The 21505-nt window shown below is 41.9% G+C and overlaps 1 protein-coding gene across 21 annotated transcripts in view; it reads left to right on the top strand.

Annotated features, from left to right (window-relative positions):
• The window catches only part of LOC146347177 (uncharacterized), a 75366-nt gene extending 58167 nt beyond the window's left edge, over positions 1-17199 (top strand). For 5 of the 21 annotated variants that reach the window (XR_014790179.1, XR_014790187.1, XR_014790178.1 and 2 more), the window contains one exon: positions 14149-15997. Coding sequence is in view for 6 of the 21 variants with exons in the window: in XM_084850010.1 (XP_084706136.1) it covers positions 14149-14201 (53 nt within the window). In the remaining 15 variants the exon portion in view is untranslated. Of the gene's footprint in view, positions 1-7199; positions 7233-12215; positions 12261-14148 lie in introns of all 21 variants that reach the window. The other 16 variants (XR_014790181.1, XR_014790180.1, XR_014790188.1 and 13 more) reach the window with 11 other exon arrangements.
• The last annotated feature ends 4306 nt before the right edge of the window (positions 17200-21505 follow it).

Below are 21505 nucleotides of genomic sequence, written 5' to 3'. Positions count from 1 at the left end.
TGGCCGCCATTCGCAAGTCAGCGTGGACGGCAGCAGGTAAGTGTTCCGTTTCACGCCTCTTTCGTGGGGGGGGGAGCTTCGTTCCGCCATGGATTTCGGGGGGCCAAATGCCAGTGCATTTGGCCTCACCAAGATCCATGGCAGAATTCTCTGACATCCCTAGCCAAAAGGACACTCAGCTGTGGATGTGTCTGGTGGTGAAAAGGAAATCTGATGCTGTAAAGAACAATATTGTTTAGGAACCTGGTATGTAAGATCAATGAATCAAGGTAAGCTGGAGGTGGTCACACATGAGGTGGCAAGACTGAACATCGACATCTTGGGAATCAGCGAACTAAAATGGACAAACATGGGTGAATTTAATTCAGGTGACCATTATATCTACTACTGTGGGCAAGAATCCCTTAGAAGAAATGGAGTAGCACTCATAGTCAATAAAAGGGTGGGAAAAGCAGTACTGGGGTACAATCTCAAAAATGATAGAATGATCTCAGTAAGAATCCAAGGCAAACCATTCAACATCACAGTAATTCAAGTCTATGCCCCAACCACTGAGACCGAAGAGATTGAAGATGATTGATTCTATGAAGACCTACAACACCTTCTAGAACTCACACCGAAATAAGATGTCCTTTTCAACATAGGGGATTGGAATGCCAAAGTAGGAAGTCCAGAAATAACCGGGATAACAGGCAAGCATGGCCTTGGTGTACAAAATGAAGCAGGACAAAGGCTAATAGAGTTTTGCCAAGAGAACATGCTGATCATAGCAAACACTCTTTCCCAAGAGCACAAGAGGCGACTCTACACATGGACATCACCAGATGGTCAATACTGAAATCAGATTGATTGTGTACTTCGCAGCCAAAGATGGAGAAGCTCCATACAGTCAGTAAAAACAAGACCTGGAGCTGACTGTGGCTCAGATCATGAGCTGCTACATTTCGGCTTAAACTAAACCATTCAGGTATGACCTAAATCATATCCCTCCATACAGTGGAGGTGATGCATAGATTTAAGGGATTAGACCTGATAGACAGAGTGCCTGAGGAACTATGGACGGAGGTCCGTAACATTGTTCAGGAGGCAGCAACTAAATCCATCCCAAAGAAAAAGAAATGCAAGAAAGCAAAGTGGCTGTCTGATGAGGCTTTACAAGTAGCTGAGGAAAGAAGGGAAGCAAAAAGCAAGGGAGAAAGGGTAAGATATACCCAACTGAATGCAGAGTTCCAGAGAATAGCAAGGAGAGACAAGAAGGCCTTCTTAAATGAACAATGCAAAGAAATCAAGGAAAACAACAGAATGGGAAAGACTAGAGATCTTTTCAAGAAAATCGGAGATGTCAAGGGAACGTTTTGTGCAAAGACGGGCATGATAAAGGACAAAGAAGGCAGAGAACTAACAGAAGCAGATGAGATTAAGAAAAGGTGGCAAGAATACACAGAAGAACTATACAGGAAAGATCTTAATGTCCCTGATAGCCATGATAGTGTGATCACTGAACTTGAGCCGGACATCCTCGAGAGTGAAGTCAAGTGGGCCTTAGGAAGCATTACTGACAACAAAGCTAGCGGAGATGACAGTATTCCAGCTGAGCTATTTAAAATCCTAAAAGATGATGCTGTTAAAGTGCTGCACTCAATATGCCAACAAATTTGGAACACTCAACAATGGCCACAAGACTGGAAAAGGTCAGTTTACATTCCAATTCCAAAGAAGGGCAATGCCAAAGAGTGTTCAAACTACCATACAATTGCGCTCATTTCACATGCCCACAAGGTTATGCTCAAAATCCTACAAGCTAGGCTTCAGCAGTATGTGAACCAAGAACTACCGGAAGTACAAGCTGGGTTCTGAAGAGGCAGAGGAACTAGAGATCAAATCGCCAACATTTGCTGGATCATGGAGAAAGCAAGAGAATTCCAGAAAAATGTCTATTTCTGCTTCATTAACTACGCTAACGCCTTTGATTGTGCGGATCACAACAAACTGTGGCAAATTCTGAAAGAGATGGGAATACCAGACCACCTTACCTGTCTCCTGAGAAACCTGTATGAGGGTCAAGAAGCAACAGTAAGAACCAGACATGGAACAACCGATTGGTTCAAAATTGGGAAAGGAGTACAACAAGGCTGCATATTGTCACCCTGCTTATTTAACTTATATGCAGAGTACATTATGAGAAACGCCAGGTTGGATGAATCACAGGTGGGAGTTAAGACTGCTGGAAGAATTATCAACAACCTCAGATACGCAGATGATATGACCCTATTGGCAGAAAGCGAAGAGGATCTAAAGAGCCTGTTGTTGAGGGTGAAAGAGGAGAGTGCAAAAGCTGGTTTGAAATGCAACACTAAAAAAACGAAGATCATGGCATCTGGCCCCATCACTTCCTGGCATATAGAAGGGGACGAAATGGAAGCAGTGACAGATTTTATTTTCTTGGGCTCCAAGATCACCACAGATGCTGTAGCCATGAAATTAAAAGACGCTTGCTCCTTGGGAGGAAAGCTATGGCAAACCTAGACAGCATAGTAAGAAGCAGAGACATCACCTTGCTGACAAAGGTCTGTATAATCAAAGCTATGGTTTTCCCAGTAGTAATGTATGGCTGTGAGAGCTGGACTCTAAGGAAGGCTGAGCGCCAAAGAATTGATGCTTTCGAACTGTGGTGCTGGAGAAGACTCTTACGAGTGCCCTGGACTGCAAGGAGGTCAACTCAGTCAATCCTAAAGGAAATCAACCCTGAGTGCTCATTGGAAGGACAGATACTGAAGCTGAAGCTCCAATATTTTGGCCACCTAATGCGAAGAGAAAACTCTCTGGAAAAGACCCTGATGCTGGGAAAGACTGAAGGCAATGAGAAGGGGACGGCAGACGATGAGATGGCTAGATAGCATCACCGATGCAATGAATATGAACTTGAGCACACTCCAGGAGAGAGCGCAGGACAGGAAGGCCTGGCGTGCTATGGTCCATGGGGTCATGAAGAGTCAGACACAATTTAACAACTGAACAACAACAAAGGGCCCATTAAAATGGCAAGTGATATCCCTCGGGTGCAGATTACTGGCATATGCATGGCCTTGGAATGATTAGCACACCAGCAAAATAATATCAGTAGATATGCCATAAGACTGAAATGTGAGAACACATTTTCTGAAAGAAAAGACCAGTGGAAGCTAAACAAGATGGAACATTTGATAGCTTTAATCGGGAGATTGTAAAAAGTGGTTTAACTAAATGGAACCCATGAATGAATGAGATGTTGTAGAATTTTAGAATAGGGATGTCGGAGGAATCTACCCGAGGGTGGAGCTCACCAAGCTTTCATCAGCACAGCCCCGCCATAAAATCCAGCCAGTCTACAAATTTTTGGGTTGTTTTGCGTAAATAGCCACTTGCACAATTTGCATAAATTTTCACCGCAATATGCACAAATTGCAGCTGAAATTCGTGCAAATTGCACACGTTACGGCCAAATTTTATGCAAATCATGCAAATTGCAGCTGCGACTTGTGCAAATTGCTATTTACACCAAAAAAAAAATCCCTGAAAAAATTCCCAGATTTCGGGAAGAAATCTGAGTTCGCAAATGCAAGCCGAGTCAGGGGTAGGGATGGATGGACTCACCTCCGTCCAGGTTGTCTGGGTGCTTGATGAGCCGCCACCCCTGCTCGCATGCCCCTGACCCGCTTGTTGAGCTGCCGTGCTCGGCCAGGACCATGTACTGCTGCCTGCATGCTGATAAGTGAGTCCAGCATCTGCCCACTCCCTACCCTGCTGATGCTGCTGCCACCATGGTAGCCAGGATGGGAGGAGGAGAAGGGAGTGCCGCTCCCTTTTCCTCCTCCCATCCTGGCTACCATGGCAACAGAAGCTTGACAGGAGGAGGATGGGAGGGAAGCCCCTCATCCTCCTGTCCCACCAGCGTCATTGCCACTGTGGTAGCCAGGATGGGAGGAGGAGAAGCAGCACCCTCCTCCTGCCCTGCCGCTGCCTGTAATGTTGCAGAAATGGCCCCTTTATGGTCATAATTTCCACAACAGTAGATTTACAGAAATATCCGAGCAGCCATTTTTACACAAAATGGTGGCTCAGGAAGGAAGAGGGCAGCTGCTGGATGTTTGCGGACTCCACTGCATTTGTGGGAGGGATCCCGAAAGCCATGGCAGCTCAGTGAGCCAGATTGGGGGGGGGAGCAAGCAGTGGGGAGTCCATCAGACTCCACCCCCCCCCCCCGCCAGGCACTCACTAGTCAGGGGTGCCACAGAAATCCAGTAAGCTCAGAAAGGGATGGATTTTCCAGCAATGGACATCCCTATTTTAGAATAACAAGGACAGCAAGGATAGATTAGGGATTTGAGAATCAGCAAAACCCAAGGTCACTGAAGTTCTCCAAATTCCATCTTGAAGCTGATTCTGATTCAGACTGCAAGCTCTGTTTTTATCTGATTCAGATAAAAACAGATTGCAAGCTCTGTTTTTATCTTTCCACATGAAAATCCATGCAGATTTTTGTGAGGACTTTTCCAAATGTACATATCAGATGGGCACACCTTTGTAATGTACACATTCTTCTCCCATTGATTAAAGCATATGTGTGCTTTTTTCAAAAGTACATATTTTTCATGCACATTTTTCAACTGTACACATGCTCTTGAGCACATTTTTTGTGGTCCATGAATCACATCAAAAGCTCGGAAATGTACGGACTTTGACTGCAGATTGTGTTTGAGTCTGTGTTTGGTCTGAAAGGTCCGTACTGGGTAAATGCTGATCAAAACCAAACTGTAATGAATTTCTCATACATCCCTTGAATTCATCCAGGAGCCCAAAGCAGCATTCTTTGAATAACCTCTACAACAATTCCCATAACAATAACCACCATGTGCTGAAAGCACAGCAGCCAACCTGGTGTTAGCAGGGCAGATAATTCTAGATGATTTGCAGCACAATTATATGTATGTCAATTCCATTCCATTGGGTTCAATGAGGCTTATTCCCAAATAAGACTTGCCTGAGCCCATGTTATTACCTTATTTTCCCAGGGATTTTAGTCTTTCTGTTTCCATTGTTTTCAATCTGTTACTGCATTTTACATTTTTGCACTGCTACTAGGTTTTATTTGGTTACTTTTATTTTGTACTGTATATTTAAACTTTATATTGTATTTTATTGTGTTGTATCTTATGGTTTTAATTCTGGTGAACTGCCCAGAGAGCTCCGGGTATTCGGTGGTATAAAAATGTAATGAAATGAATAAATATGTATGAGATTGCAGCCTCAGGCAAGTAAGCCAAGCTACATACATGTTTCAGAAAAAGGAAATAATCAGACACTTGAATATGTTTTTCCTCCACCTCTAACGTAACATCAGGCATCACAGCATTTTAAAAAATTAAATATAGCTTATTTGAGCAGCTATCAAGATTTTTTTAAAAACAAACAAACACACAACAACTTATATATTCTATATTGTGTGTGTCACGAAAAGTCGGACACGACTGAACGACTGAACAACAACAACAACAAATAATTATAAAGAACATAAGATGAGCCCTGCTGGATCAGACCAAGGTTCCATCTAGTCCAGCATTCTGTTCACACAGTGGCCAAGCAGCTGTTGACCAGGAACCCACAAGCAGGACATGAGTGCATCAGCACCCTCCCGCCCATGTTCTCCAGCAACTGGTGCTCATAAGCATACTGCCTCTGATACTGGAAGTAGCACATAGCTATCAGGACTAGTAGTACGGACAGCCTTCTCCTCCATGACTTTGTCTAACCCCCTTTTCAAGCCATCCAGATTTTGTGACTACTATTAATTCTTGTAGCGAATTCTAGGGATGTCAGAGAATTTCGCCATGAATCTCGGGGAGGCTGAATGCCAGCGCATTCGTCCCCCCGAAATTGGTGGCGAAATGGTCTCCCCCCCCCCCCCCGGGATGGGACTTACCTTGTCCCGTCCCGGGACAATCCTCCTGGCGGCGGCGGCTCCGACAGTGGTTCAGCGGCGCTATGCTATTTGCGTTCCCCTTATTTTCACCGTAGTCTACGTAAATGTTTACGTAGACTAAGATGTGTCAAAATAAGGAACATAAATGGCGGCGCCCATGGGCGCCACCATTTGCATACGCACGTTTTGTTTTCTTTTAAATCAGCCATGATAGGCTACGTAAACATTTACGTAGCCTATCACCGCTGACTGAAGGGACGCAAATGGCGGCGGCTACGGCCGCCGCCATTTGCGCACCCGGCTGGCCAGGATTCAGTGGGGGAGGGACGGAGCGCCTCCCCCCCCGGCCAGAATTTCGGGGGGGAGGGTCGGAGCGCCTCCCCCCCACCTCGAATCAAATTTCGTTAAAGGTAAGTCACTTTCATACATCCCTAGCGAATTCCATAGTTTAACTATGCACTGTGTGAAGACGTACTTCCTTGTATCCATCCTGAATCTCCCACTAATCAGCTTCATGGGTTCTAGTATTATGAGAGAGGGAGAAAAATGTCTCCCCCTATCCACATTCTCCACACCATGCATAATTTTGTACACTTCTATTTTGTCTCCCCTTACTCGCCTTTTTCCCAAGCTAAACAATCCCAATTCCTCATAGGGGAGTTGCTCCAGTCCCTTAATCATTTTAATTGTCCTCCTCTGCACTTTTTCCAGCTCTACACTATCTTTTTTTAGGTGCAGTGACCAGAACTGTACACAGTATTCTAAGTGTGGTCGCACCATAGATTTTTATAAAGGCAGACAGTATGATATTGGCAGTTTTATTCTCAGTTCCTTCTTAATTATGCCTAACATGGAGTTTGCCTATTTACAGTGGCTGCACACTGGGCTGACATTTTCATTGAGGTATCCACCACAACCCCCAGATCTCTTTCTTGCTCACTCACTGCTAGCTCAGATCCCATCAGGTTATACCTGAAGTTGGGATTTTTTGCCCCAATGTTCATCACTTTACATTTGCTTACAGTGAATAGTATGGAACTGTTAAGTCTGTGCGTTCTCCCATCCCAGTAGGCCCAATTCAACTTGCAACTTCCAATTTCCCCCTTGACATGGTCTTGTTTGCAAAAGAAACAAAAGGTAGAAATGCTAGCTTTCTGGAAGCAAGAAACTAGGTTGCTGTTTTTTCTTTACTAAATATGTCAGTCTCTATCTTAAAGCTCTTAATTTTTTTTTTTTAAAGGAATATCATCTTTTAGAAAAGAAAGATGTCATGGTAAGCTATATTGCAAAAGTCCATGAAGAGTGGGATATTGATTTATTGATTTATTTCTAGATTTTATATATTGATCTTCTTCTTTAAAGAGCCACATATCCTTCTCAAGGTAGCTCACACGCAACATATTTATAATAAAATCATAAACATATCATTATATGTTTCATTATAAAATAAAAAAGTATAAATCATTATATCATTATATCTTTATAAAATACAAAATCAGCATAAACACTACAAAAATATGCCATCTAAAACAAGCAGTAAAACAAACAGGAACTTCTTTTTTAAATGTCATTTAAAAAACCCAAACAAGTTTCAAATTTAACAGGAAAAAAATGGAATCTCTGTTGACTACCACAACTTTAAAAACTTTACTCTTATGAATTCCTTGGTCCATTGAAACCTCAGCAAAGTGTCTTCACATCTGTTTCTCCAATCATAAGGCTTTAAAAAACAACAGTTATTTTAGAGGAGTTATTTCTTCTGAGAAAGATCGAGAGATGTGTTTCCTCCTCTTTTAACAACATTCCGCATGCAGTTTGAATAGGTGCTGGATCTTTCCAAATCCTAGAGATGCTCTTCCCAGAGAGAAAAAGCTAAACTCCTGCCTACGACAGATGCATTTAGTTAAGAGCACAAGCTCCCACTGACCTGCTCTTAAAATTCCAAAATGGGTTCCGTGTGCCCTCCTGGATGCCAAATGATAATACAGTACTCTTGCTCCATTAACTGCTGTGTACGTGCAGGCATCATGCTGACTGGCTGCTAAGCACTTTACTGCCCATCTACATCTAAGTCAGTGCTACTTAAAGCTAATCACATACTAACTACATATCCCAGTGACAAAGCTGCATTCCCACTCTGTCTGTATTGATCTCCCATCAGTCATTTGTAAGTGACCGTGCTAGACATGGCCCTTGGGCATTTTTCCAATACAGAAGCCACTTAACATTAAAATTGCAGGATCTCTCTTGGCTGTTTTACAAGCCTTTATCAAAACCATTTAAAAACCTACCCTTAATCATAACGACTCTATGAATTCTTTTCACCTTTGAGCCCTGACCTCTTTGACATAGCAGGAACATTTTTGTCCCATGTTGCTTTCGCGCTAGTTCGAGTCATTTCTCCTACTAAGCCTTGAAGAAAGCTGTTTTCTTAAGATGTATCTGAATATTTGCTGCATTGCCCAGATTTGTTGATGTGCTATCTGTGACATTTTCTGTCTTTGATTTCTTGAAAACAAACGGATCCATAATGTTTTACATTTTAGCCAAGGGTACATAAGAACATAAGAAGAGCCCTGCTGGATCAGACCAAGGGTCCATCTAGTCCAGCCTTCTGTTTACACAGTGGCCAACCAGCTGTCGACCAGGAACCCACAAGCAGGGCATGAGTGCAACAGCACCCTCCCACCCATGTTCCCCAGCAGCTGGTGTACCTAGGCTCACTGCCTCTGGTTCTGGTACTGGAGGTAGCATAGCCATCAAGACTAGTAGCCATTGATAGTCTTTTCCTCCAGGAATTTGTCCAACCCCCTTTTAAACCCATCCAAATTGGTGGCCATCACTACATCCTGTGGTAGCAAATTACATAGTTTAACTATGCGCTGTGTGAAGAAGTCCTTCTTTGTACGTTGAGGTGGCTTAATTGTAGGAGCTAGGACCATTCCAAAACCTGTGCATTCCAAATTACATGTTTTCCTCTACCACTGTTCCACATAGCTTTCAGGAACTAGCACTGGATCAGAATGGACACTGTGCAGTGCTGAAGGCAATTTTAACTTGAAGCTGAAAATAGTCCCAAGAAGTGTGATGAAAATGGCTGCAATGGATGTGATAGACCAGCATTAGATTACATTTATTTTGTATATTCAAGAACTTTCATTGCTGGGTGTAGGAACCATGGCGATATTGTTCCAAAGTGGTTTTGGGGTAGTTTTGTATGTTGTAATGTCTTGGAGTATTCTTTTTATTTTTTAGTAGAAAAATTTCTATCTTACTTTTCCCCTTCAGAGGAGATGCTCAAAGTGGCTAACAAAGCATAAAAACAAAGGCAACAATAAAGTTAACAATAATTCCATCATTAAAACAGCTAGATGAATGCCAACACAATCCAAGACTAAAAGCAACATTAAAATGTGGACTCAGAGCGCCAGGGCTAATAATTAAGAAAATTAAACAGAAACAGAATCAAAGGCTTGTTTAAAAAAGAAAGGTCTTCGAATGTGGGCAGAAGATAGATAAAGAGGAAGATGATCTAACCTCTTGGTACAGGGAGTTCCACATATATGGTACTGCCACAGAAAAAGCTCTCTCCCATAATGTCACCAACCATGCCTCAGAAGGAAATGGCATATGGAAGAGGGCCACATCAGCTCAAAGGATGGGCAGAGATGGTTCTTCCAATAGGTTGGTACCAAGCTGTTTAATGCTTTCAAGGTAATAAGCAGCACCCTAAATTGTATTCAGAAACAAACTGGCAGCCAGTGCTGCTGATACAACAGAGGTGTCACATGATCCCAATACTTGGGCCCAATCAAGTGTTAGGAGCAGCATTCTGCATCAACTGAAGTTGCTGAGTGGTTTTCAGGGGCAGCTCTCTGTAGAGTTTGTTATGTGTAGTCCAGTTGAGATGTAACTAACACATGTAGGACCATGGCCAGATGTGATACTAACAGGAACAGACACAGGTGCCATAGGGTTCACAGTTGTGGGGAGGCTTCTAGGCACGTTCAGCTGAATGCGCAATCGTCAGAAGTAGAACCAGCACATATGGGGTATTGGGGCGGGACTTGGATGCATGCCCTCCCTCCTTACTTTAAGCCAACATATGTTCACCCAAACACTTGAATTGTGCTTCTGTGTATATCCTGGATATACACATAACGGAAATGGGGTTACAGCAGTATATATATCATATCATGAGTGAACCTCTTTTTGTCCATAAGCAAAGAATCTTAGTATAGCTGAAGGCAGTATGTAGAACTGACACTATCAACTATGAACAACATGTCAAAAAATAATATACTCAGAGCGACAAGTCATCTTTATTTGTACGGGATCTACATTTTGGATTATATATTTTGATTTATGTCTGATGACATGTGTCTATTACATAAATGCTTGAGATTTTTTACAGAAAGAAATATACCGCACAGGATAGCAGTGGACAAGAAAAGGTCAAAAGTTCTGTAACCCTTTTTAAAATAACATCTAGGAAAAGCTGTCTTTAAAAAGTTCAATATAAGAGTAGGGAGATGAAAACAAATGCCACATTGGATTTTGACTATTCAGTGGAGCAATTCTAATAACCTGTATTATGTGTATCATTTTGAAGGGTACAGATCAAGTTACAAATTGTTCACAACCATCAGGCAAATCGCATATGGACCTAATTGCTTAATTGCTTAGGTGTTTTATCTATTACTTTAGAAAATGTATAACTTTCCTTTGCAGTGCAACAGTTAGGGTGTGTTACAATTTAAAAAATCTGCAAAACCCCATATGAATTAATAATCCCATAAACCTTAATAACCAGAGGAAAAGAATCAAAAACTTTAAACACTGAGAGTTATCCTATTCAAACCACTCAACCCAGCAGGTCAAATGTTTTCAAGAAAAAAAAAAAGTGTTTGGGACACATTCATCTTGACTTATGAATGTGTCCAAAATTCTAATTATTAGCATTTAAATTTCTAACTCCCTTTAGTCTATATAATATGAAGCTATTGATTTCTAAGAACCCTGGAAAATGGGAGTAGACCGAGTTCTTCAGGAATGTACAAGAGCCCTATGTGAAAACTGAAAGCATAGCTCCTGACACCTCCCAACTTTACCCTACCCAAATCATGCTTCCCCTGTAGCTTTCTTTAAGAGAAACTAAGGATCCCATCACAAAATATTGGGGCCAATATTTAATTGTAATTTAATTTAAGCACTGAGTAAAGCAAAGCAAAGGATCCATTTTAGTTTGGTCCTTTTGCTGCCTCGTGCTCTCACTAGCTATATGTCAGACTGACAACACCTGCATGACCAATTCCCATTCACATTTGCAATCTCTGCTCACTCTGCATGAATGAAAGAATTGCACAAATTGATCGCAACCACAAATGGGAATTGGTCACGCAGGTGTTGCCAGTCTGACTTACAGCTAGTGAAAGCACAAGGCAGCAAGCAGAGTGGTTAGGGTTTCTGCCGCTCTTGCCAAGCAACTTTGTAGCCTTTTGGCACAAGCCACACACAATCCATCATGCCAGGTTCACACATCATGACAAGCCACTCTGAAAAACAAGCCATTCCAAACAACCCAACAACAAACCATGGGTTCTTAGGCTGGCTTGTGTATGGTTAACAAACCAAATGGAAGCCACCATGCTGGTTTCAGACACCATGACAAGCCACTCAGAAACAAAAAAAGGCGAACAACCCACTGCGCATTGTCATGTCATGTGAACCAGATCATAATCTCAAAGCAGCACTGCATAAACAAATGTAACTTTACTCGAGCCATGGAGTCTGTTTCAGGAAGCACCATGAGAGGTGACAGGTGACAGCAGGAATTGGTGTGTGAATAGTGTGGCAAGACTTTTTAAAATGGTTGACAGTAGCAGAGCTGGTGTCATTATTTGGGGTCTGTATCAATCTGTAATGTATTAGAACAGTCCTGAACAAGAATTTACTATCAACACTAAGGAATAATAGGAATGAGAGGGCTTTTGGTTCATTCTTAGCAGAGACCAAATATTTGCTGTTCATGTTCAATCTCTCTCTCCTCCATCCCCACGCCCACCCCTCCACACACACAATATATGTTGGATGCTGGTATATAACTCAATCAAAAATAAGCTTCCAATGTTGGTTACCGATCTTTTTAGGTTTCAATTTTCTCCTTCCCATTTGATTCACTTTAGCTTTGAATTTCATAAGCTTGCTTTGGAGTAGATTGAGTTTAAAAAAACTGTTCATTTTATTCCATCTATAGAGACCTAATATCTGGCTATTGAACAGTTGAATTTTAAGAAAACAGGTATGAAATCCTTTCACCCCTACTGATATAGGCATATCTATTTCTAGGTTTTTATTTCTTTTCCCATTCTTTAACAAAAGGTTAAATATATCTTCATTACCCAGAATCAGTTGAATCTTGTCTAATACTATGCATTCTCTTTTGCTGTGTGTGTGTGTGCCCACACATGCATGTGTCTGCAGTGAAACTACACTGAATTAAAATTCCTAGATAGAAGCTTTTTAAAGTGCTAATCTGAGGGAAAGGAAAATCAACATTCAAATGGTAATTATTTAGAAAGTAAATTGATCAATTTGTTCTAAGCTCCATGAAGATGAACTGAGGTCAATCCACTTTGCCTGTTAAGATTGTGAAGATATCTAGTTGGATTACGTTCACAGTAAAAGCCTGTTTTCCACTGGGGTTTCATAAGAGAATAGAACACCAAACTCTGTTAGGCATACACAAAAACCAAGTTTGTATCTTAGTACAAATTACCCAGCCAGTCTCCAGTAAAATGTCCATGTAAATAACCTCTGAGTTATTAATTTCTAATATAGTAGCCCTCCCTAAGTCCTATGTGACTAAACAGAGCTAGTTACCTTGGCTTCACTTTTGTCATTTAAATTAATTGTAAACTATACTTAGGGTATGAAGATTATGTTTACTACTTTAGACAAATAATTGGAAGAGGATTGCTCCTTCAGTCTTTTGTACTGGGTAGTAGAATACTGTTCTTAGACCAGGAGGTTGAATCCCCACTTGAGCCAGTCACCATCTGTAAGAATACCTTACCTCAGAGTTTTTGAGGATAAAGATGTGGGACCATAAGCAGTGCACTGAGCCCTTGAAGGAAGATGTGCAAAGGAGGGAGAGTTAGACATTATTAAATAATAAGTTATGACAAAAAAATCAGGGGGGAGAAAGGCTAAAATGTTAGAGAGAAATCATAAGGTGGAGGTTGGGGGGCGGGCAGGGAGAGACAAAGTGGCAGATTGTATGGCATGTCCAAAGCCTTATTGGCTCATGCTGGCCAGTGTGGGGGCTTTTCTGGGATATATTCTTTCCATATCACCCCACTGAAACCAAGAGGGGCAATTAATTATGCCACTCCAGACTGGCATAGTTGAGGGGCCTGATCCTGTGTGCCCTCAGGGGAACAGAGGGACCTCTGCCCCAACCTCAGAACACCCTGTTTTGGGCCCTACTGCCAGCAGGAAGACCAGCAATAGATTTACACCCACTGACTTTTCTGGGTGCATAACTGGGGTCACCAGGGTGGAAGTGCCCCCCTGCCAGTGGAGCTACTCTTTGCTGGCAGAAGAGCACCTCCATTGCATCCTAGCTCCACCAACCAGTGTATCTGGGAATTCTTAGGATTGCTCTGTTAGTAGCGAATTAGTTAAATATCAGGCGCAAGAACCTGGACTGCCCTAGTCTTTTGGGTATTGAAATTAAACATCAGTTATTTTAAGGAGACCTGGGAAGCAGTAGAATCTCCTTATCCTTCAGTCCCTCCTGGAATAATCTCTGACATTCTCCCAAAGCTCCCTAGTTTTCCTCCTGTTTAGCAGAAAGCCCTATAGAGCTTATAGGAAAGGTGAAAACTGTGATCACTTCTTAAATTATATACTTTTGAGGTGCTGAATACATATCTTGATGTTAATCTGCAATCAGAAGCTGAATTTCATCGGAAATAGTGCCATTCACCCTGTTTCCTCTCCTCAAATAAGAGAAAAGCATGGCTACAGGATACCAAAGTATGTGTCTTACCTATTGTCCATGAAATGTTTACTGTATACATACAGTATCATTTTATTTTCTGTAAAATATGCACCACAGTGTTGGTTTTCTGACTGTATCACAATAGCAGTGGCAACAATTCTGAAGTTTTATTTTCCTTTTGCAGGTATTGGATGCAAAGATGATTTAAATAGTGCCAAGAGAACTGTGAGACGATAAAGAAAAAGAAAGCTTCAAATATGTGTTTATTGACATGAGTCGACACAATAAACTCACTGTGACAGAATCAATATTGACAGCTCTGGAAAAAACAAGTACCATTCAGTGAAGAATGACACACAAGAAGTTCCTGAAATATTTGATTTTTTTTTTTTAATGTTGGGAAGAAAGACTCTTCTCTTTGGAGGAAGCAATGAACATTCCAAACATTTGTTGCTAGTTTCAGCAAGGTTTGAACTGATGTGAATTTCTATTTTTCTCTAACCAATTCCCTGAGCTATCCAGCCCCCATATAAAATTGTTATTCTTTTCAAGGTCTGTGAAGTCCAAAGATGATAACACTTATTATTTATCTCAACAATTTGCCAAGAAATAGTTACTTGTGTGATTTCTATTGTCACAAAAGGCACTGATCATGATAACAGAATAATGCTGTGTTGCTCACAATACCTGACCTCATTATCTTTGCAAGTAAACAGGAGATATTTTTTAAAGCAAAATGTTTGCTCCTGGAAGGGTCCCAACCAATAGTAATCTCTTGTTGAATAAGCATTGTTTCTGTTATACACAGCATGGGAGAATCTATGCTAGCGTAAGAGTGCAAGAGAATACACTAGTGAGTCTATACCAATCTTGAACGACTCCAGACAAATTTAGAAATCCATTCCATCATTACATTATCAGCCCACAGCTATTGATTGGAAGTAATAATCTAGGGACTACAGAGGGTACTGCAAACATTTAGGGTCAACTTGGAGACACTGGGTGGTACGAAGCAGCAAAATATAGTTGTGTTTTAAAATCACATTGAAATCTATATGACTTACAGTTCAAACCTATGCATGATTACTCTGAAGTAAGTCCCACTATATTCAGTGGGGCTCTCACTCTAGTAAGCATGTCTAGGATTGTCCCTACTAAAGAAGCCCCTACTAAGTTGTGTTCTATACTTTATGTGGAACAGTGGAATCCTATGCACTAGAAGACCTATTGAGTTCTATGAGATTTACTCCCAAGTAAATGTTATAGGATGGCAGCTTTAGTCATCTATTACCTCGAGCCCAAAGTATTGGAGCATTGGTGGCTGTATAAGTAAAATTCAATAATCAATGAAACAGATAATGTTTCTATTTTGAGGCATTCCTGAATATTCTAGGTTAGACCATTTAAGACACCATCAATGAACTACCTTTTAACATCCATGTCTAGCCTTCTTAGTCAATGAATGCACTACCTGGTGTATACAATTCCCACAACAGCATTCTAAAAATCAACAAAGTTGCAAAGTTTCTACTGGTTCCAAGCTACTGATAAAAGGAAGCATCCTTATAAAGGATGGGGTCTCATTTTAGTGTGGGCAGGTAATCAATAACGTCCTGCAAGGTTTTGTTTTGTTGCTGGACTCTTGACAAGGTGGCTTGTTGTACAGCTTGTAAAAACCTCAGATCATGTAACTGGATGGCACTCTAATGTAAGTTTTTCTAATTTTGCCGTAACAGTCTAATAATGCGTCCATATTGGTAAACTGCCATCTGATGTAGAATGACTGACAGTGCATGACTTTGTGGTAGAGGGAGGATTCAAACAAGTAATTCTGTTAGGGTGTAAAGGTGCTTTTATAGTTTAGGCTGCAATTGCTTACACACTTTATGTTTAACTTGCATAATTTAGATCATGTCATTTGGATTTTTGGGTACAGTGTGTGTGTGTGTGTGTGTGTGTGTTGGAGCTGATTCAGAACAAAAATTTGCAACAATGCAGCAAGCAGCACAGAAATTAAAAGCCATTGGTGAGCTATTCGTTCCTCCATTTTTTTCTCTGCCTGCCCACCAAGAAACCATTGCCCAATGCTAGATCCAGCAATTGCTGTTGTTCCTAGCTTTGGCAATACAGACACATCCTGCCGCACTGCTTTAATATCCCAGGTTTATTGGAAACCATATCAGCCATGACATTACACAGATGACATAGCTGTATTACAGGCCATCCTCATCACTTCCTTGACGATCTGCAGCAAACAGGTAAAGTGTGGATGTCACATCTGCACTTCTAAACATCCATGAACACATACCTTGTAGCCTTGATCTAGCTGGGGCTTCCATTCGAGGCATGTGTACATTGGTGTTTAACAACACATCACTCATTCATACTTCATACATTTGCTGCAGGTAATATCAACATAGTGATTGCCACATAAAGTATGGCACTGACCTAAGCTGCACAAGTAATTTGGAAAATGTTATCTTTATCATCAATCACCAGTTTTTGTTTTTGGTGAATTCTGAATGGACACCATACAATATTTGAATAACTATACTAGATAAATCAGACATTAAGCCTTCATATTTCTACAAATCGGAGAAGGAGCCAATCCCATTTTATGTTTTCTAGGCTTTTAAAAATGTGTTCCTCTTTTTGCCTTGAAAATCTTTCTTTTCTTTTTTTTTAAAAAAAAACTGAAATAACTAATATGAATTCCAATAACATGGAGAAAGGCAGTGAATGCATTTTAAAGGCTACTTAAATCACTGTTCGTTGATCCTTCCCTTGAAATTTGCTTTGCCTTTCTCTAAATGCTAATTGTGACCTGGATTATTATTTGCACCTCTTAAACCTTTGATACCATTCATGGGTTGTTTTTATGAAACCTGGCGTAAGTACTACAGCATATTTACCTAAGTAGCACAAAAATCTGATGTGGCATATGGCTAGTACATACTCTTAAACCCCAGGCATTAGAAAAACGCATTAGACACAGTGACTAGTATATGTCAGGTGGTGAGGGAAGCTCTTTTGCTAACTGTAAACCAGTCAACCTCAAAATTCATTAAATTGGTATGAGTTCCAGCACTTATGACTTATGAAGTTCCATCAAGTCCATCATAAGTATAAACAAAGTCAAGTTTTAAATGCTTTGTTATATAAGAAGTACCAAAAACAGAGAGGAAAGAAATGCGTTCTCAGCCACCATGCTAATGTTGAACTTTTTCCTTGCATGAAAAAAGAAAAGAAAACATCAGTCTAATGCTTGCTCTCATACTTCTTAGGTTAAATGTCAGATGTGTTAAAACTTACCATATAAACTTACCATAGTGACCTGTCCCTATCCTTTTTGTGCACCTTTCTCCTGCATATTGCCAAAATACATCCTTTGGTTTTCAATAAGTGTCCAAAATATGGTGCACCTCTCCTGAATAGAGAACTTGCCAGCCAAGTTCTCCCAAGCCAGAAGAATAGGCTCATGAAATAATTTTGAAGACTCATAAAAGCCCACCTTAAAGGAGAAGTGAGCTTTACAAGTCCCAAAATTCTTCTCCAGCTTTGATTAAAATGACAAGTTAAAGTTGACAAATTAAAAATAACTGACAAGTTAAAGTTTCCTTATGCTGGCATGATTGCTATTGTAAGCGGGTGCCAATCTGTATGTTATTTCCTTTATAACGAGTTAGTGGATTAAGACAACGTCAGTCCAATATGCTTGGCATGATCACGAAGCAGCAGCACAAACTAAAGCTGGAATGCTGGGACGATAAGCCATGTCTCAGAGGCTTTGTGTGTAAAGAAATCCCAGGATAGGTGGCAGGGCTGAATAAGTGTTTAGTTAAAACAGCACAGTGCTTCTGTGGGGTTCTCTCCCCATCATAGCCAATAGTATTTTACAGGTGCTTAAGTCCCTCATGCCTACCAGGTATTTAAAACACTTACAGCACAACCCTATATCTATTCATAAGTAATTCCAATTGAGTTCAATGACCCTTATTCCAAGATAAGTGTGTATAGAATTGCAACCCATTTAACTCGATTGGACTTACATGGGAGTCATAAACATGGATACAACTGCACTGCATGAGGTGTGGGAGGTGGCAGGATCTTGCAAAGCAATTAAAAAACATATATAAATTCCTTTTCTGCACTCCCTTTTCCACAGTCCTGGTATGACTAGATCAGGCTCAGCGTTAGGGCAAACTGAGGGGCGAGTTCGATATCAAGGCAGTAAACCGGGAAAAGTCAAGCACACTTGAATCAGTCCAGCAAGAGTGCAGTTCAAGCAAGAGTAGTCAATGAACAGGCAAGGGTCAAGGGCACAGTGTTACCAGTCAAGGAGAGTTCCAAGAGAAGGGTCTGAGGCGTGGCCAAGACCAAAGCACAGGTAAGCAGTGCAACACAAATGCAGTCCCAAGAGCAGAGTCAAGCAGGGGTCCAAAACTCAGCAGCACAGAGGATTAGTCATGAAGCAAGGCCAGGCAAACAAGGATACATGGCACTGGAACTGGTAGGACAACATTGTTCCAGCAGTGGCTAGACTAGAACTAAAGGCATATGTAGTCTGAACTCCCAGAGCCCCACCCGGGGTTAAGATGCAGTTTAGCACAGGTCCCCTGGCAAAATCCTACTTGTGACAAGGACCTTTACTCATGAAGAACCCTCCTTTGAAAATAGGCACTCCTTCTCACAGGCACTCCTCTTGCCTCTTGAGATGACAATGCTCTCAGGTGCTATGGGGTCACTCAGCCTCTACCTCGGAGGTGGAGACCCCTGCCTCTTGCAGGGATGGACCTCTGGCCCCAAGGGCCCAGGCTCCTCCTGGTCTTCTGATGTGGGCTGTTCTATGGTGTTCTTCATCTCTGGGAGCTCTAGCTCCTCCTCTGAGAAGGATTAATTCAGTGGGCATATGATACCCTGCCTGCAGGCTTATAATTAGAAATGGGTGGACTTGCCTCCATCCAGTTTTGCTGGGCGCTCACCGAGCTGCCACTGCCTGCCCTTGCTTACTGCACAAGCCACTGAAGTGCTTGAAGAGCCCCTGGCAAGCACTGTGGGGCTGCTCATCCTCTTAGGGAGCTGCCATTTTGTGTAAAAATGGCAGCTTGGGGTTTTCCGGGTATGTAATGTTACATAAATAGAAGCCATAAAGGGGCCATTTATGCAACATTACAGGCATGAATTATCCCCTACAGCCACCATTTACATAACTTTGCATATCTGGAAAACCCTGAGCTGCCATTTCTATGCAAAATGGCAGCTCCATAAAGGGACGGGTGGCCACTAGGCACTTGCAGACTGCACAAGCACTTGGTGAGTGGGTCCAATAAGTGGCGGTGGCTTGACAAAGGGGTCCGGGAGTCCGAGGGGGGGGAGTCCACTGGACACCACCCCCTCCTCAGACTCCCATGACATCCCTACTTATAATCTAATAGACACACCACAAAAGAAAGGAATAGTGACAGAAGAGGGAAGTCAGGCACCAACAGTTCTGAAAGTTACAAAGTTCTTATAATGACCAGCTTGAATAGAAACAGCTGAGGAAAAGGAGGAGTCTGATGGAGCTGGTCTCTCAGCAGAGCAGTCCCATCTCTCCCCCCTCTGCTGCAACCTGGTGGAATGGCTGCTCCTAGGTGTCACTAATGTGTAAGTGCTGAAGATTCCTGAACAGTAATCTCTGAACATCTGGAGAATTTCGCCATAGTAAAGCCAGTGATTGGGTTCCATAGAAATTAGGACTCCCCCCCCCCTTGTTCTAAAACAAAACAGCTCTCCTTGGCATTGTTCTTAAAAGATCCTTGGTGACCATAGAAATAAGACAATGCCACATTCCTGGGAAGGAGATAAGAGTCTGAAAGGAGCATAAACAGAGTTACTGTCATGGCTTATACCAAGTTCTGCTGAGAAGCTGGCACATTGCCAGTCATGCATTTTCTTTCCAAGAGTTTTCCACTGCTTTATTTATATTCTCTCAACAAGCCTAAGTATTCTCCAACCATCTACCACTAGAAAATTAAGGGGAAGCCTTTACTCTCACCAGAGTATTTTAGATATTTAGCAGATAATTTAATTTGGTGAGAAGGGCATTTGCTGCTGCAGAATAGAGGCCAAAACCTCATTGTCGACAGACAAGCTCCACTTATATTTCTGGCTCTTCATCTTTACTGCTAACACACTGGCAGGCAGCAGGAGTGGATATGATGTAGCATTGGAAGTGATCCTGTCCATGGGATAATACCAATGTATTGCCTGGCAATTATGACCAGCCAGTCCAGATTTTTTAGAGGCAATGACCCTCCCTCCCTTCTGTTAGAAGTTCTCATTCTCTCCATGTTCTTTCCTTGTTCCTGTCTTTCCTTTGGTTGAATACATAGATGAAAGAAAACAGCAGACATTTATTTTTGTAGGAGCACCCTATCAAACTCCTATAATTTCTCCCACAAATGTCAACTAGCAAACACAATTTCCAAATCAAAAGTCTCCCCTGATCGTCTGTCAATGTTGAAGAGATTGGCATGAAACCAAAGGTCCACAAAAACAAAGAAGTTACAGATGCAAAGTGGGGAGGGGATGTTGATGGGTACTAAGATTCCTTTTTTAGTTTGCAGGAACCTGCCCAACTCATACGGCAAGCTGTAGTGGGCATGTACTGCAAAACTGTTGGACAATACTGGCCAGGTTCTAGAAGGCTTAATACATTTGTCCCCAAATGAAAGTAAAAATGTAAATCATACCCTAAGGGATAATCTGTCTCATTATGACCTGTTTGGTTATTAAGATCTACAGGAGATGCCCCTCTGACAGCACCATTACCCACAGAGGCCCTTTGTCAGGCACATGTGAAAGGACTTTCTCTTGTGTTGCCCTCAAACTGTGGAATGCACTCCTTCAAGAATTACAATTGGCCCCAAAGTCTCTTGCTTTCAGAAAGAGCATGAAGGCACATCTCTCTGATTTAGCCTTTTAAATTATGTAATTATTTTAATGTTTAAGGGCACAATCCTATTGGGATAGTCGTCTGCCTCTGAACTCGGAGGTGGCCAACTATCCAATGCAGGGCGGGCTGGGTGCGGAGGGGATCCTCTTCTCCATGCTCTGGCTGCCCTGCATTTGCAGCTAGACAGATTATTTTAGCTGTCTAGCTGGGGACATCGCAGTGGGGTGGGGGGAGGCTGGGCGGCACATAAGAAGCATAGTAAAGATGCTTCCACGGTCTCCTCCCCTCCCCACCCCCAGGAATGTCCCTTTTTTACCCACTCCATGCTGCACACATGAGTGCAGAGATGGGGCCAAACTGCAATACCTACAAGGGGGAGGTGGAGGTGGCGGGGAATGAGGTTTCTGGGAACCAAGCTCAAAGCCCTGGCTCCAAGCTCAGTTTCCAGAAACCAAAAATTCCTATGGCCATCTAGACACTGTCTAGTGGCCAGGGGATTTCTCCATCCTTGTGTTTTATGCTTTTAAGCTTGTGTGCACCGCCTTGATGGCATTTTAGCAAAAAGAAGTGGTATATAAATCTTATTACTACTATTTAGGGATGT

Source organism: Heloderma suspectum, chromosome 4, assembly GCF_057233095.1.
Source record: "Heloderma suspectum isolate Gila_16-S chromosome 4, 16-S_ref, whole genome shotgun sequence".
NCBI classification, from domain to species: domain Eukaryota; kingdom Metazoa; phylum Chordata; class Lepidosauria; order Squamata; family Helodermatidae; genus Heloderma; species Heloderma suspectum.
The sequence above is the reverse complement of the archived record's forward strand: the minus strand, read 5'-3'. Positions and strand labels throughout refer to the sequence as shown.